Genomic DNA, 16,979 nt, shown 5'->3' with positions numbered 1-16,979 from the left:
AGTGTATTGATTTCCGTACAATATTCAATAAATTACATGAGATATTAAACACTTTATTATACAATAGGCTTTGCATTAGATGATTTGCCCTAACTGTAGGCTAATGTTAAGTGTTCTGGGCGTGTTTAAGGTAGGCTGGGCTAAGCTGCAATGTTCGGTAGGTTAGTGAATTGTATACATTTTGACGTTTGTTTTCAACTTACGGTGGGCTTATCTGACAAAACCCCATCATAAGTTGAGGAAGATCTATACAAAGAAGGTCTTTTATTATAATAGGAAAAGCAGCTATTTCAAAATTGATCTAGCCTATAATTTTAAAAACTCACTTTTCTCTTGTTGGTGTGAGTAAGGAAAATTAAAATCAGAAGATGAATTACATGGTGAGGATTTTGTTTTGTTTAGATTAAGTTTTTTCAGCTTTATTGAAATAGAACTGACAAATACATTTTTATATATGTAAAGTGTGATGATTTGATATACGTGTGCTTTGTGAGACGACCATCACAATTGGGTTGATTAACACATCCATCACCTTCACTACTTTAAACACAGAATTATAATTCATTTTTTAAAAAGTAGTTATTAAGCGTCTTCTGTGTGCCAGCGACTCTTCTAGGTGCTGGTGATGTAACAATGAAGCAAACAAAGGAAATACTCGTCCTTGATGGTGCTTTGATTTGATGGTGAGACACCGAGAATAAATAAGCAATGATGCTGTACTAAGTGACGTGTGCTGTAGAGTAAAATAAAACAGAACAAGAGGTTGCAATTTTAAATTAAAGGGATAGGCCTTCCTGAGCAAAGAGGTGATTGGGATTAAAAGAGTGAGCCATGCAGAAATCTTGGAGAAGGACATTCCAGGAAGAAGCAGCAGCCAGTGAATAAATGTTTCTTAATGTATATAGCATTTACCTGCTACTACAAAATGTGAAGATTAATAAGATATCTGTACTTGCCTCAAGAAACTTAGAGCTCTCAGGTAGGGAGAACTCACCAGAATGAAAACTTTTACATATATTAACATGATGCAATAAATGTTTGTCATATAGTGACATTTGAAAGAGAAATTCTTCTGACTTGGGCAGTCACGAAATGGGGAAGGGGTTGGGAGAGGGTGAGGTGTGTAAGAAGAACATTTATAGACTACTGCAACAGGCAAGAAGTCCTGCGGACCTCGAGATCCAAAGAGTGGCTGTGAATGGTGAGGAAGGGGGAAGTTAAAAGCTAAAGTTAAGAGATGGTGTTATTCTAGGAGTTAAGGAGACAAATTTCAAGCGTTAGCTCTGCCTCTTGCTGCATTTCTTTGGATGTATCACTTGGGCCTTCAAGGCATTAATTTCTTCATCTAGAAAGTGGTGAGTGGAAAATTGTTCTCTAAGATCGGAGCTGTACTTCTGCCCAAGTTAATTTTAAAAATTAACACAATACCAATACAGTAAGTGCCCTACATATTAACGAGTTCCGAGAGCATGTTCGTAAGTCCAGTGTGTTCGTAAGTCCAGCAGTTAGCCTAGGTACCCAGCTAACACAATCGGCTATATAGTACTGTACTGTAATAGGTTTACAATACTTTTCACACAATACATATAAAAAAAACACAAAAAATAAAGAAAACATATTTAATATTACAGTATAGTACCTTGAAAAGTACAGTATGGTACCGGCTACATCACCGCTGCTTTTACGCTTGCTTCCGGACAACCTGGGCTTGAAATAAAGATACTGTACTACCCTACTCTATACAGTACTGTACAGTAAAGTACACAAAAGCATAAGCACTTGTGGAGGATGCACGCATGTGACAGTGTACGCCAGATATGTGACTTAAGTGATTGGACATGTGAACACGGTTCGCATCTTTGAAAGTTCGCAACTTGAAGATTCATATGTAGGGGACTTACTGTAAAAAGTTGAGTAGTTTTGTTCTGTTTTCATTTGGAGTTATTTTAGGGGCTGGGAGGAGGAGGGCGAGGACTGGAGAAACTGAGTCCAAGTTTCCTACCTGGGAAAGCTGTAAAACAGAAGAGCAGTGGTGGGGGAAGGAGAACCGGCCTGACCAGGTATTAAGACATAAAGAGTCAAGAATCACTCCAGTGTGGCACCTGGATATACAGACCAATAGGACAGAATATTAAAAACAGACTGTAAAGTCCAGGAGTAGACCTAAATCTTTAGGGATTTAGTATATGATGAAGTTGGCATTTGAGATCAGGTGGGAATCCATTAACTGTTACGAGGGGCTCCAAGCTAACATCTTATGTTCTCCACGTTAAGACCAAGACCCCTAACTACAGTCATGTCCTTAAATGTCATTCTAACAGTTGGGATCATTTTAAACATGATCCCAACTGTTTCGAGGGAAAATTCTACTGGGGAAACCCTTCACTTTGTATTTCCAGGTGGGCAGTGGAGGTGGGGCTATGGTGAGGAGAGCAGTGAACTATAGAGAAGAAGGGACAGGTAAGTTAACAAATGCTTAAGGGACAAAAAATGGTCTGAAAGCAAAATTAGGATGAAAAGCACGTAACTTGCATTCAAGAAATAATTAAGCATCTATTATGTGCTTAGGATAGAAGCACTCTCCTAAAATGAGAGTTGCTAATAGGGCAAATTTAAGGACATAAATTAGAACAGAAAACTTAGGGGACATCTGTTTTGGTTATTTTTTCTGGCTAATTGTTCCAGAATAATTATCCTAATGCAAAACATTTCCCAAGTAGGACTTGTGTTTATGGTGTGGTGAAAGGTATTTTGCTAATGATATCCACATACATCTTTCAAAGTAGTGGTGTAGTGTAGCAAGAAAAGAAATTGCTTGAAATATTTCCAACTATATATGTTATGTATATCATTAAATAGTAAACATGCTGCATGAAAAATGCTGTCTGCAAAGAGATTCAGAAATCTCACAAAATACCTTTTTATTCAACTGTGAAATCAAAGAGTGAGGCATTGCTTTAGTATTGTCCTAGCCTTGACATTTTTTTGTTCTTTCAGTTTTCCGTGTGTACCAGGTACTACCAAAGAGGTTATTCAGGTATTTGAAGAAAATTCAGTTATAGATGACAGAACACTTCCTTGAGAAGGCATTTCTCCAACTGCCATTGCTGGAGGTTATGTTTGATGAATATCTTCACTGAATCAAGGAAACATTCATAGAGGCCCCATTGTCTCAGCAGAAAGAATGTCAGTCATTACTCAATCTCTTGCATAAAATTCCCCCCCAAACAGATAAATTAGACTGGGATTGTGGCAATAAATCGTTGGCTCTAATGGTATTGAGAGAAACAGAAACTTTCTTTTCTAGTTTCTGTTTTTCTTTGAACTGGCATCTCAGGTTCTGTTTTAGTCTTCACTGATAAGAGATATTTAGACTGGAGGAGGACTTAGAAGACGACAGAAGGACAGTAGCCTTACTCTGTGACTGCACATGGAGGAGGCTTATATAAAGTGATGCTTCAGAGCACCGGTCCGGGGCAGCTTTTCCACCTGTTGAAGCTGGTGGCCTTGGCAAATTGCTTCCCTCTGTGAGCTTCAGTTTCCTCAACTGTGAAGAGTCATAAACGACATGTTCTGGTTTTGCTCAGGACAGTCTGGTTTACAGCTGCTGTTCTGTGTGATGATTCAAAGCACCCCTTTCACTCTCAGAGGTGTTCTGGTTTTGATAATAAATTGCATGATTACCTCACCCACCTTGAGGATGATTGTGAGGTTGAAGTGAATTAAGGTTTGTAAGATCCGTAAGCATGGTGCCTGGTGCATAGTATATGCTCAAATGATGATGACTAGTGTCTTATAAACTGTCTGGTTTTATGAAAATTGGCCACTCTTTCAGTCACTCTGAGTCTTTTATTCCACCCACATAGAATTTCCTACCTAAGGCAATGAATTTGAGAGGTTTCAGCAATTACTAAAAAATTTCTAATTGTGTCTTCACAGGTTATCTACGTGTAGAACTACCAGTGGTTATACTGGTACTAACTTTATAATGATAGTAAAATGCTTTAGAACTTTTTCAAAATTATATCTCATTTTCACAAGAACTCCCATGAAATAGGTACTTTAATAATTATTACTATCATTGTAACCATCTGGAAACTGAGACTCAGATATATGAAATTACTTTCCCAAGAAGATCACATAGCCAGAATGAGTCAGAGGACATGACCCAGGGCTTCTCACCTTATATTTCATTTCTTTTCATTGAACCATATTGGTGAAATAAAAGGGCAAGATTACTAAATTACCCAGTGCCTTCACATTATGCCTGCCGTTGTCATTTTTCCTTCTATTTTTGACTTGTCTGATGTTCATTCATTCATGCTATTGTTTTCAAAGACCACTTAAGTCCTGCTTGGTCTCAGTATACAGACAGGGCCCCTAACCTAGGGTAACTTACCATCTAGAAAACCTTTACGACGATCCTAGATACAGTCACTTCGCACTGGGTCTCTCTGGGTGAGCAGTTTCAGGAGGACACAGTGGAAGCACAGGGGAGTCTTTGCCGGCTCCTTGTGTTCACTGCTGTGCAGTCTGTGGCCCTTGTTACTCTGCACCTTTGCAGGCAGGGTGGGAAGATTGGGGTCTGTCGTTTCCAGGCCTTTATGCATTCAAACAGTGAGGCTGTCTCTCATAACTTGTTCCGGTTTCTCTTGCTACACACATCCCATTAAATTGGAATGGGCTGTATTCATATCTGCCCTCCATTCTAGACTGGGGCAGGACGGGGGGACAGACACACAGCATTCTCACTGTGTTGATCTCTTATTCCCAGTATGGAGCCAAGCACCCGGCACAAAGAAAAGCTCAGAGGCTGGGCTCGGTGCTGTGTGTGTCTACTTAATACTTACTGCAGCCATGCAAGGTAGCCTGCATTGTGCGCATGTCACAGATGCATCTCGGAGGGATTACTCCACTTGCTTAAGATCACGTAGCTTTTAAACCCTGAAACAGAGTTCTCTCTCTCTTTTTAAAAAGAACATTATGTGGTATAATTTACATAAAGTAAAGTACACGTCTTTACAGTATACAATTTAATAAGTTTTGACATATTGATACATACAGGAGACCATCACCACAATCAAGATAGTGAACACACCCTTCACCCCCAAAAGTGAACTAGGATTAAAACCCAAATCTGTGACTCCACAGCCCCTGTTTTCCCTCAAACAATGAGTGTATGCGGAATTGAGGCTTAGCTGCCGCTCTTTCCTGCTAACTACTCTTTTAGGGGAGTTTTGAATTGTTGAGATAATAGGAAGAACATCTTTTTCAACCCATCATCCATCAGTAAAAGAGTGGATAAATAAATGTATTAGAATGGAATGTAGGCTTCAGTGAAATGGATTAACTGTAGCTCACACAACAACATGGGTATGTCTTCGAAACAACGGTAAGTGAATAACGCTACAAAGAGAATGGTACCATTTTTATAAAGTCAAGCAAGTCTAAATATGTAATTTAGACATATTTATGCACACACATAACAACAATTTAGGGAATGATAAATAACATAGAATTCAGGAGAGTGGTTACCTTGGGGGAAGCAGGGAAAAGTTTGGGGTGGATGCAGTTTTTTGGTACTATTTTAAGTCATGAGTTGGGTAGTAGGGTCTTAAAAATTCATGTTATTTTGTATATATGATTTATTATAATAAAAGGTCGTTAAAAGTAGGAAATTACATTATCACTTTGAACATTTAGGTTCACTTAATATGTGATCGTTTAAATCCAAAATATTTTAATTCAGTACAGGGTAAGAAAGTTTAGAGCCCATGATAAAGAGGCTAGGTTTGTGGTAATATACTGAGTAGGAGAGAAGGAACAATTGAAATTATTTAATAATGTGAATGTGGAAACCACCTCCTGGCCATCGTGGAGCTGCTTGATGGGCCATGAACTGTGCTTCTGTGTGGATCCCCCCAGACCACTACCCTTGGTTTTTGTTGTTGGGTCCAGGGCCCAGGGAGCCCGGGGGGAGGAATAAGGAGAGAAGAGAATGAAGTCAGGATGTCTTGTGTCTCAGTGTATTGACGGTGGAAGAAGCATATAGCCAAAAAAGACTCCAGACATTTTGGCACCTTATAAAACTATCTAGAATCTTTAAAAAGAAAGAGTTGACCCAAGAAAGATTTAATTCTGGAGAGAAAAACACCATCGACTAAGTAAGTGTCCTGTAAAAAGGACCGGAATGTATGTGGTTTTCCTCTTAAATGGTGCTCTATATAGTTTCATCTGTTCTGTATCTATTTTTATGTAATAATTGCTAAATGAATGCTAACTTTAACTCTGACTACAATTAGGTTTTCTAATTTTTTTTAATTTATTTATTTTTGCTGTGTTGGGTCTTCGTTTCTGTGCAAGGGCTTTCTCTAGTTGTGGCAAGCGGGGGCCACTCTTCATCGCGGTGCGCGGGCCTCTCACTATCGCGGCCCCTCTCGTTGCGGAGCACAGGCTCCAGACGCGCAGGCTCAGTAGCTGTGGCTCACAGACCTAGTCGCTCCGCGGCATGTGGGATCCTCCCAGACCAGGGCTTGAACTGGTGTCCCCTGCATTAGCAGGCAGACTCCCAACCACTGTGCCACCAGGGAAGCCCAGGTTTTCTAATTTTTAAAAGCATAGCAGATTAAAAAAAAAAAAAAAAAAAAAAAGCCTGGGTGGGCACATGTGTTTCATAGCTAAGCCCACTTTTTGGTAACTTGGCCGTCTGCCAAAGAGACCATGTTTCAGGCCCCACCATCCATCTGGTGGGAGCTTGTCTGATTTCCAGACAGGACCTAGTAGTCTCTGAAATGCAGGACTTAACAGCATCCAAAATTCACAAAACAACTGCTGGTATGGCAGGTGATCTCCCTTTGTGAATTAAGCAATTTGACACAAGAAATCGAGGTTTCTTATGTTTCATTTGTGACTGTCCATTCCTTCCAGGATAAGGATATGGGGTGTTAATGAACATTACTGATCAATTTACAGTTTTTAAAACTGCATTTAAGTTCTGAAAGCAAGACCACTTTAAACTCAATATTTAAAAAAATAATTTACCCTGTACCGAGGGATCCCTTAACATGAAGCATGGTGACGCTATTTAAGTTATTCTGTTCTCAACACAGGGAGCTTGAGTTGCTCAAAACATACAGCTGGTAAATGACAGAGCCAGCATGATGATACTTACTGTTTTTTACTCCAGAGTGTAGTGTTCCACCTGCTACACCACACTGTTGACTTTACTCTAGCTTTTTTAAAGGTTTTGTTCTTATTCAGAGATATACATGGAGATTTTATTTTTATTTTATTTATTTTTGGCTGTGTTGGATCTTCGTTGCTGCGCACGGGCTTTCTCTAGTTGCAGCGACTGGGGGCTACTCTTCATTGCGGTGCGCGGGCTTCTCGTTGCGGTGGCTCCTCTTGTTGTGGAGCATGGGCTGTAGACACGCCGGCTTCAATAGTTGCAGCACGCGGGCTCAGTAGTTGTGGCTTGTGGGCCCTAGAGCGCACAGGCTTCAGTAGTTGTGGTGCACAGGCTTAGTTGCTCCCCGGCATGTGGAATCTTCCCAGACCAGGGATTGAACCCATGGCTCCTGCATTGGCAGGCAGATTCTTAACCACTGTGCCACCGGGGAAGTCCAGAGATTTTAATTTTAGATAGAAAACCTAGTAATTTATTGCCAAGTTGTTATTTTACACTGTTTGACAGCAGAAGCTTAGAGGGCACACGTGGGTTCTAGTCCCAGTTGCCCACTTGTGAAGTTCCCAAAAGTGAAGTTGCTTTACTCCATTTCCTTATTTACAAAACAAGGCTAATGCTGTGAAGATTAAATGAGATACCAATTCCTATAAAGCCTGTAACCCAGGGCAAGGCATTGAACAATCAGTTACTAAATGGTGACCCCCTTTTTTAGCTAAATTGTGAAATAGCTCTCTATGCAATTCTGATTTAAAGCCTTCTGAAACTTACATTCTCATGGGAGAGACAAACAAGGTGAATAACTAAAATATATGCACACTGGTGATATGTACTGAAGAGAAAAAAGAAAGCTGAGAAGGGGGATATAAAATATTGGGGAGGAGTTGAAATTTTAGGCAAGTGGACAGGTAAGACCTCAACAAGAACGGGACTCTTGACTAAGCACCTGAAGAATAAGAAGGTGCTATCTGTGAGGATGTCTAAGGGAAGAGCAAGTGCGAAGGCCCTGAGGCAAGAGAGTGCTTGGTTTGTACAAGGAACTGGATGGAGGATGGTGAGGCTGGAGTAGAATAAATAAGGGATAGAATAGTAGAAGATGAGGTCAGAGGTAGCAGTGGGCCAGTTCATAGGTCATGTTGGGTCTTGTAGGTTATAGTAAGGATACACAGGAGCAGCCATGATCTGACATATTTTATTTATTTATTTATTTTAAACATCTTTTTTGGAGTATAATTGCTTTACATTGTTGTGTTAGTTGCTGCTGTATAACACAGTGAATCAGCTATGTGTATACATATATCCCCATATCCCCTCCCTCTTGCGTCTCCCTCCCTCCCACCCTCCCTATCCCACCCCTCTAGGTGGTCACACAGCACCGAGCTGATCTCCCTGTGCTATGCGGCTGCTTCCCACTAGCTGTCTGCCTTACGTTTGGTAGTGTATATGTGGATCTGACATATTTTAAAAGGATCCCTCTGGCTTCTGTGTTGAGCAGTAGACTATTAAAGGGGCGGTGGGGAGAAGGGGAGGGTGGCCAACAAGGCCAGAGCATGGAGACCAGTTAAGAGGCTAAGGTAATAATCCAGAGCATTACAGTATCCATCTTAACGGAGTAATTGTGATGTGTTCGGCCATTGAGATGATTGAGGTTTCTCCTGTTCCCCTGCTGCATTTATAAATGCTGAGAAGGATGGGAGTCAGATCATTCTGGAAGTTGTACCATCCTGGTTTTTTATTTCTCTTTAGTAGATTGTGGCACTGTATAACAGTCCCATTTGCATATAACTTTATCTGTGACCTGCATGTGTCGGAAGTTTTCTTGCAAAGGAAGGGATCACTTTATAAAATAGATGATCTTAGGGCTTCCCTGGTGGCGCATTGGTTGACAGTCCGCCTGCCGATGCAGGGGACATGGGCTCGTGCCCCGGTCCGGGAGGATCCCACGTGCCACGGAGTGGCTGGGCCCATGAGCCATGGCCGCTGAGCCTGCGCGTCCGGAGCCTGTGCTCCGCAACCGGAGAGGCCACAGCAGTGAGAGGCCCGCGTACCGCAAAAAAAAAAAGATGATCTTCGTCACTTGTCATACTGGAGCGGTCCCTGGTCATCATCCCATGGCAACGAGGCTGAACTGAAGTACTATTGCACTGTGACAGTTTTCAATTCTGACACTCTCAGTCAACTGAAAGGAAGGTAGGTTACTAAGGCTGATGAGCCCCATTGAGCCAAATACAGACCACAGAACAGTGCTTCTCCCCCTCCCTCGGCAGACGTGACACGGAAAAGGGAGCCCTCTCTGTAGGGTGTCACCATGCTATTTATTCTCCATCAAGCTGAAGCTTTACTTTTCTTTCTTTCAGACCTTTTTGATTAGGATTTGCTTCTTATGGCCTTTAAAATTTGTGCTATATTTCAAAGTTGCCTGAAAAATTATTTCTGTGTATAGATATCAGAAAATCAGAGTAACCTAATTTACTAAACTGAGATTCAACTTCAGACATGTGACCTTTACACAAACTGCATGAAATTCTCAAATAAAATTAATTTTAATTTGTGTATCTGCAACATAGGGTAGATCATGAGTATTATAAATCAAACCCAACGCGAGTGTCACAACTGCAAAAAGGATAGAAATAATTGATTTACATCGGCATGGCTTAGCTGCTGCTGATTCAAAAATCCCTTTGATTGCCTCTCAAGGATCTGTAGGAGTTGTGATCATTTTGACCAGTGTTGGATCAAATATGAATAGATACGGTGCAATTTAGTATCATCATAGGATGTCAGTAACATATGCTCATTATAAATTGAGTATATTGTCAGTTTAATTACACACATTTCACGTTTTCCTTAGGTGGCAAAGAAACTAGGTTATCATTTTATACACTAATAATATAAAGTCTCAAATATCGAGATGTCTGTTCCTATGATTTATATTTTTATTTCCACGATGCCTTTCCCACAGCTCTCATGTCACTAGGTTCACGAATACCTCTAGTGGCGTGTGGAAGGGAGGGAGGATAGTCCTTTTTTACAGCCAAGTAAACTTCAGTGTTTAGGAACAGCTTCAAGATCAATTAACTGTAAAGTGAGTGACCTGAGTCTTTGGATTCTTAGCCTAGAGCCCTAACCCCGCACCATCCCATTTTCATTAGCCCTTGTGTAGTCTTTTTCAGATTTGTGGAGTGCTAGTAGTTGTAGGATAAATACAGATATTTTGCAGGAGGGTTAATTCAATAGCAGTAAACAGAGATGGCAGTGTTCTTTTGTTTGAGATATCTAACTAGTGCATTTCTGTAGATGTCTTACTGATGTCCTCTTGGAAACTTGCGGTAAATCCAGAAATGCATCAACACATGCTTTTTTTTTTTGTGGTACGCGGGCCTCTCACTGTTGTGGCCTCTCCCGTTGCAGAGCACAGGCTCCGGACGCGCAGGCTCAGCGGCCATGGCTCACGGGCCCAGCCGCTCCGCAGCATGTGGGATCCTCCCGGACTGGGGCACGAACCCGTGTCCCCTGCATCGGCAGGCGGACTCTCAACCACTGCGCCACCAGGGAAGCCCAACACGTGCTTTTTAAAGATAGAAAAATCTTCACAAACATAACGTTAAATGAAAGAAATAAGTCACGAAACAGAAAATACAGTATAATTTCCCTTAGAGAAAATTCAATTACAGGCAAATGAAGCTGGGGTGTTAGGAGTCAGGATAGCAGTTACCCTTTTGGGGGGCTGTGTGGTTGAGGGGTGCTGAATGGACCTGGGTGCTAGTATTCTAGGAATTCCCTTGGGAAGGTTTATTGACTTTTCATTTTTAAGGAAAACCTGTCTTAACTGCCTTAGGTGGTAGTTAGTTTAAATGCTTTTGACTTGAAGAGCAGTCCTTAAGCGTTTATTATGATTATAACCTGCCATTTCCCAACAAAAGTCAATTACCCTTTTTTGTTGTTATTGTTGCTGCTGTTCCTGAGACCGTCACATTTCTTTTGAGTTCTTGGTGTTTTCTTGTCATAGAACCAGCTGCTGGAGCCATGGTGAAGTTCATCATAAAATGCTTGCCAAAACAACTTTCTTGCTTACACTTTTTAAGATGTTACAGGAAGAAGGGTATTGACGAGGGTTCCCCAGTTAGCATGTTAATCTGTATAAAAACAGACACTGCTAGAAATGTTTTCACGGGACTTTGATAAGCTCCAAGCAGAGCTTCAGTCAGCTTCTTATAATTTAACAATTTCACACTGATTTTTTTCCCCCATATAAATGGTTTCCGAAGAGCACAGATAGTTGAGCAACAAAAGCTCTATCATTTTCAAACTGTTCTTTGAGGTCAGAGCCTAAAGGAAATGAGATTGAGGCTTAAAAAATTTTGTGGGTCAGCAAAACCTTTTGCAGTCCTCATGGCTTAGAGACTGAGGCCTCTGCAAATCATATATATTATGGGTCATACTCAAGGTGATGAACACGTCTCTTGCAAACCGTTGCTTCTGTCCCTAAATGTGACCAATTTTTTTTTTTTTATGGCTTCAAATCAGTTAAAAAAATTTTTTTAAAGAAATGTATTTTTAAATGTTTCTGCCAGCATTTACACGTACTATGGCTTCCTCTCACTTTTTTCCCCTGCAGTGTTCTATCTCTTCGTCGGAAGAGGAAAGACTTTCTACCAGGAGACCTAAAACGCCAACCTCAAGTGACTTCTCTGACTTTAATACTCAAACCAACTGGACCAAATCACTTCCCTTGCCAACACCGGAAGAGAAGATGCGACAGCAGGCCCAAACAGTCCAGGCTGATGTAGTTCCTATTAACATAACTGGTATGCTTTGCTCTGCAGACAGGTTCCAAATGTTCTGGGAGAATGACTATGGCTCTTTGTTTGTTAAATGCTCTTAGCATGTCATTTATACATCACAGGTAAATAGCTGTGGTCTGACTTCCTGCTCTTTGTTTAATGAAGGGAATACTAAAACATATATATGTGTGTGCATGTCAAATATATATTGCTTTTAGATTAGAAGACTCTATGTCATCAAAGGTTGATGTCAAAGAACTCAGTGGTCCAGCCATTCAGCTGAAGTGTTTCTTTTAATTGATTGGCCTTCTAAAAATATTTTGGCCGTATGGGAATATCTTCCAAATGTGATCTTGGGTAAGAAAAAATTAGGTTTACCTTCTGAAGGGCTATTTTAACTGATTTTTAGAAGTGAAGATATAACACTTTAGTGATATTTCTGAATGATTTGCTTACCTTCTTGTTTTCTCAAGTAGAAAAAGAGAAAAATTACTTGAAATAAAAATATCAAATGAATTAATAATAACTATAAATATATTTTTTTAAACTTAATAGGGTGGTAAAATTATATCTTGAGCTCCATAATTTGAATTCTATAACCGTCAAATAAAAATCCATTCCTTCTGAATTTAAAAATATCATCTATGATAATTAAAGTGACAACAAGGTACATAAAGTTCAAAGACAGTATTTCACAAATGTAGAAGAACTGTTAAAAGATATCAAAACTTTTGTACTTTATCACTTCCATAGCCTGCAGAGAAGCTAGGTCAGTGGTTTGGGGAGTGTACAAAATGCAAAATAGACACGTTAAGAGGTAGTAGCTTCAGCCATTAGACTATGTGTTCAAGAGAAATAGTTTACTGATAGTTATATTGATAATCAGTCCATACAAAGCCTGGTTTATAGGGCCAGAACCTAAAAAAAATCAGGTGACCAATAAGGATAAGCTTTCATAAAAAATTAGGATGAAAACCCATAGCACCCTTGCTGTGTTTCTGAGGCAACTGCTCTTGACTACTTAGAAAGCTTTTTGCCATGGCATTGGTGGGACTAAAAACATTCTGTAAGGAACTGAAAACATTTTGATAGTTACTGATGAACTTTTTAAAACCTTACAGGATGTTTAAAAATTACATTTAAAACTCTATTTTGAATTGCAGAGAAATTTAATAAATAAGTACCTGAATTATTTTAAATTCCATGTGCATTTTTCCATATTTGCTATACTTAAGCCTTAAAGGAATAGCATGGCATTTCATTCCATTTTCTATAAAAATAACATTGATTTTTCTGAGCGTGATTCTCATTTACCTAGATCATATTTTATTTTTATTTTTTTATTTTTTTTTTTTGCGGTACGCGGGCCTCTCACTGCTGTGGCCCCTCCCATTGCGGAGCACAAGCTCCGGACGCACAGGCCCAGCAGCCATGGCTCACGGGCCCAGCCACTCCGCGGCACGCGGGATCCCCCCGGACCGGGGCGTGAACCCGCGTCCCCTGCATCGGCAGGCTGACTCTCAACCACCGCGCCACCAGGGAAGCCCTAGATCATATATTTTAAAGATATTTTTAATACGTAGTTACGTTTCAGAACGAAGTACAATGTTTATTGCTCAATGAAATACATGGTGCATATTTTCTACAAGATAATGCATTACATTATTTGATTGATTAAATGCAGCAGAAATGTAATTACATTATATATGATTAAATGCCTCAGAAATAATATTATAAGATAAGATTGTGCTATGAAATGTGACAGTCCTTAATGGAATTAGGGTAAAATGCATTATCGTGAAATTAGGAAATTTAAAACAGAGTAACTAGAGTTTCAGGAATAAAGAATAATTTGCAGTGAAATACATTGTCACAACAGCAGACACTGTCAGTCTCTTTGAACTTAATTCTCTCCTGTGTGACGACTAAGTGGATGTGAATTACATAGAGTTTAAAAGGAGGGCTTGAAAATGCCACACAGGAAAGGTGAATGACAGTAAACAAATGAGCAGTATGAGTTAGGAAAAAATGCAGTTTAATTCTGAGTGGTTAACGTTTTTGGAAATGTAGAAAGCAAATACCTAATTATGTATTTATTGATCCATTTTCTAGATCCGTGTGTTCACATATACACACATATTTCATAAAGAAGTAGTTTTTCTAATATTCCGGTATAAATAAGCATTAAATTTAAAATGTTTACTTTTAGTGGTTGAATTGACATAGGTTATACAACTTCCTGCTCTTTAAACAATATATTTCTAAAGCCCTAGAAGACTTTTGAAATAAAAATGTAGCTTCCTGTAGGGCATTGTCATGTGTTCATTTTTTTGGATGAACATTGACCTTCTATTTGGTTTGCAGTACAGTTCAGCAGAGGGAAGAATGCCAATAAATATATTATTTCAAATCCAGAGAGATGCTCGCCAGGCATAGAGGTAGAACATTAGCACAGTGATCTGCTGGCTTGAAAATCAATTTAATCCCTTTAGTCATAGTCCTGTGGGACTCGTCATGTTCTAAGAGTTGAGAAAAAAATGTTTAAAATAAAATGTACATATGAGTGTGTCCCATAGTCGGCCATGTGGGATAACAACTCTTCCACCTGGAAGATAAATAGAGTGGGTAAACATACTTAAGCACTTCTTACAAACTGCCTTTGTACTGATGTTCGAGCTAGCTAAATTGATTTCTAAGTAGTAACCATGACCAACTAATGCCATTTTTCAATGAAAGGGAATAATTAAATTCCTCTCAATTCAGTAGATATTTACTGAATAACTGCTTTGTATCAGGCATTGAGCTGAATGCCACAGGCGATGCTACAGTACATGATTACGGACCCTACCCTCCAGAAATGTATAATCCAGTGGGGGAGACCGTCCTTTTAGGTCACGATTCAAGATGGAGTGTCGGCGCCAGTAATGGTGTATGTCTTAGATGTTCATCTTCATGATTTGTTTCTTAATTTCTTTGGAGCTTGGGTGGTTTATCTTTGTTTTGGTTTAGGAAGCAAAACTGGAGACTAAATGCAGCTATCTGTTAATGTTCTGTCCATTCTTAATGGCTTGATCCAAGAAAATATTTTTCCTCTGCTTCAGGGAACTAGTGGACCAGTGAACTCCTGACTTGTCCCTTACAAGCGCCATGTATGCTATTGTACATAGTGACCCATTTATCACAGTGATGGTACCTTCCAGCGTTTCAGGGTCTTCTCTAAGTCATTTCTGTTTTTCTCCATTAGGAACAGAAGTGTGAGCATTTTCAAGTTTGCAAGTGCTTATCTAAGTTTGTTGCTTTGTAGGTGAAATGTGTTTTGATCATTCAGATCTTTTATCCTCTGTTTTGACTAGAACCTTATTGGTTCTATTCACAATTTATTCCCATTAAAATAGAAGATACATTGTTTACAACATACCCACTTTGAATGTGCGTCAATATTGCTAAAAAGAGTGAATAATTTTTATACTTTTCTTAGAACATAAAAGTATGTATTTTGTGTATGTATTTTTTTTAAATCTCTTTGAGAAGAACCATTTAACAAGGTCAATACTATAAACTTTCTTTAATTAAACTGATAAATTTAAAGCAGACCAATCAATAACTGATACGTTACTATTTTATGGTTTCCCATGATGTGTTAATCACACAGCTTACACGCTAGAAAGAAAAAGAGTCCTGTGGATGTGGCATTCTGGGTTCGGTTTCAACATAACTGAAATGAGTTTAGATCAGCTTTAAAAAGTGATTCAGAAACGGCAAGAAGCAGTTCAGCTTTAACAACATCAGTGCTTCTGGGTCTCATTGTGATAAAAGTACTTTATCATTATAAGGCTTTTTCTTTTCCATTATCATTGTATCTCACACCATAGCAATTACCACAGTCTATCCAAATTATCAGCCTCCTTGATAGAAGAAAAAGCTCCTCATCCAAAATTCTTGATTTGTTTCATCACATAGGACAAGACATTACATTGGTCTCTGGAGAGGACCAGATGAGTCAAAGGTATTCATCGCTGGCACTGCATACACACTGACGTTAAGCGTGATTTCAGTGACCAGAAGACCTTTGTAAAGTACTTCCAAAATGATACGTTTTTTAAAGAACACAAAATCACTTTTCCAGTGTGTTATTCACCAGTTTGTATTTGCCACTCCAGCTCATTTGCAAATGAGCTCAAGGTGCTTCCTTCGGAAGGACACACACATGGAAGTTGGAAAATAGCCTTATGGTGCTAATGTGCTTGCCTTCCTTTTTTGCCCTTCAGCATTCATTCATCATCGTATGACTGGCTAACATCATTATTAATACCTTCTTATCATTTTACAACAAGCTTCTGGAAGAAAGTGCATGGTGTCGCCTTGCTTGAAAATAACCTTGCTTTGCTTGTTCTACTGCTCTACATTAGGGGAGAATTTCGATCGCCAGGCCAGCCTTCGGCGGTCTCTAATTTACACAGACACTCTGGTAAGACGACCGAAGAAAGTCAAAAGGAGAAAGACTATTACAGGAGTCCCTGACAGCATACAGAAGGAGCTAGGTATGGCTCATCAGAACTGTATTCTGTTGCCCCTCATTGCTACTCACCATTACTACGCTAACATCATCGGTGGTGCTTATGAAATTGATACATTCTGATAGCCTTTTGGTACCCCAAAGGGCCAGCTTCTTTCCTGAACGAAGCACTGGGTACAAGTCTTAACATCCCATGCAGATGATGTATTCAGTTTTGTTGAGAAGGTAAGAGAAGACTATTAATTGGGATGATAGAAATTTAAGTTATGTCATCATCTCTGTGTACCTTGAACAGTGGGCATTCCCACAATAAAATTGACTTTCAATTTAGAGCTTAAGTCTTCATGAAACCAAAAACTTATTCTAGGACTTCAAATTATGAATAGAGACTTCATTAGCTGTACCGACAATATCGGTGGCATTTTGTCATCAGAGACAGCAGTATAGCATAATTAGTAAATACCAGTACAGTAGAAAATAGTCACTTATGTAGGCT

The 16,979-nt window shown here is 39.5% G+C and overlaps 1 protein-coding gene across 7 annotated transcripts in view; it reads left to right on the top strand.

Annotated features, from left to right (window-relative positions):
• NHSL1 (NHS like 1) overlaps positions 1-16,979 on the top strand; it is a 238,176-nt gene that overhangs the window by 204,071 nt on the left and 17,126 nt on the right. For 5 of the 7 annotated variants that reach the window (XM_079938912.1, XM_079938913.1, XM_079938918.1 and 2 more), the window contains exons 4-5: positions 11,802-11,991; positions 16,377-16,508. In XM_079938912.1, the coding sequence (XP_079795038.1) occupies positions 11,802-11,991; positions 16,377-16,508 (322 nt within the window). The remainder of the gene's footprint in view (positions 1-11,801; positions 11,992-16,376; positions 16,509-16,979) is intronic. The other 2 variants (XM_079938914.1, XM_079938916.1) reach the window with 1 other exon arrangement.

The sequence above is a fragment of the Stenella coeruleoalba genome (assembly GCF_951394435.1).
Source record: "Stenella coeruleoalba genome assembly, chromosome: 12".
Classification (NCBI taxonomy): domain Eukaryota; kingdom Metazoa; phylum Chordata; class Mammalia; order Artiodactyla; family Delphinidae; genus Stenella; species Stenella coeruleoalba.
The sequence above is the reverse complement of the archived record's forward strand: the minus strand, read 5'-3'. Positions and strand labels throughout refer to the sequence as shown.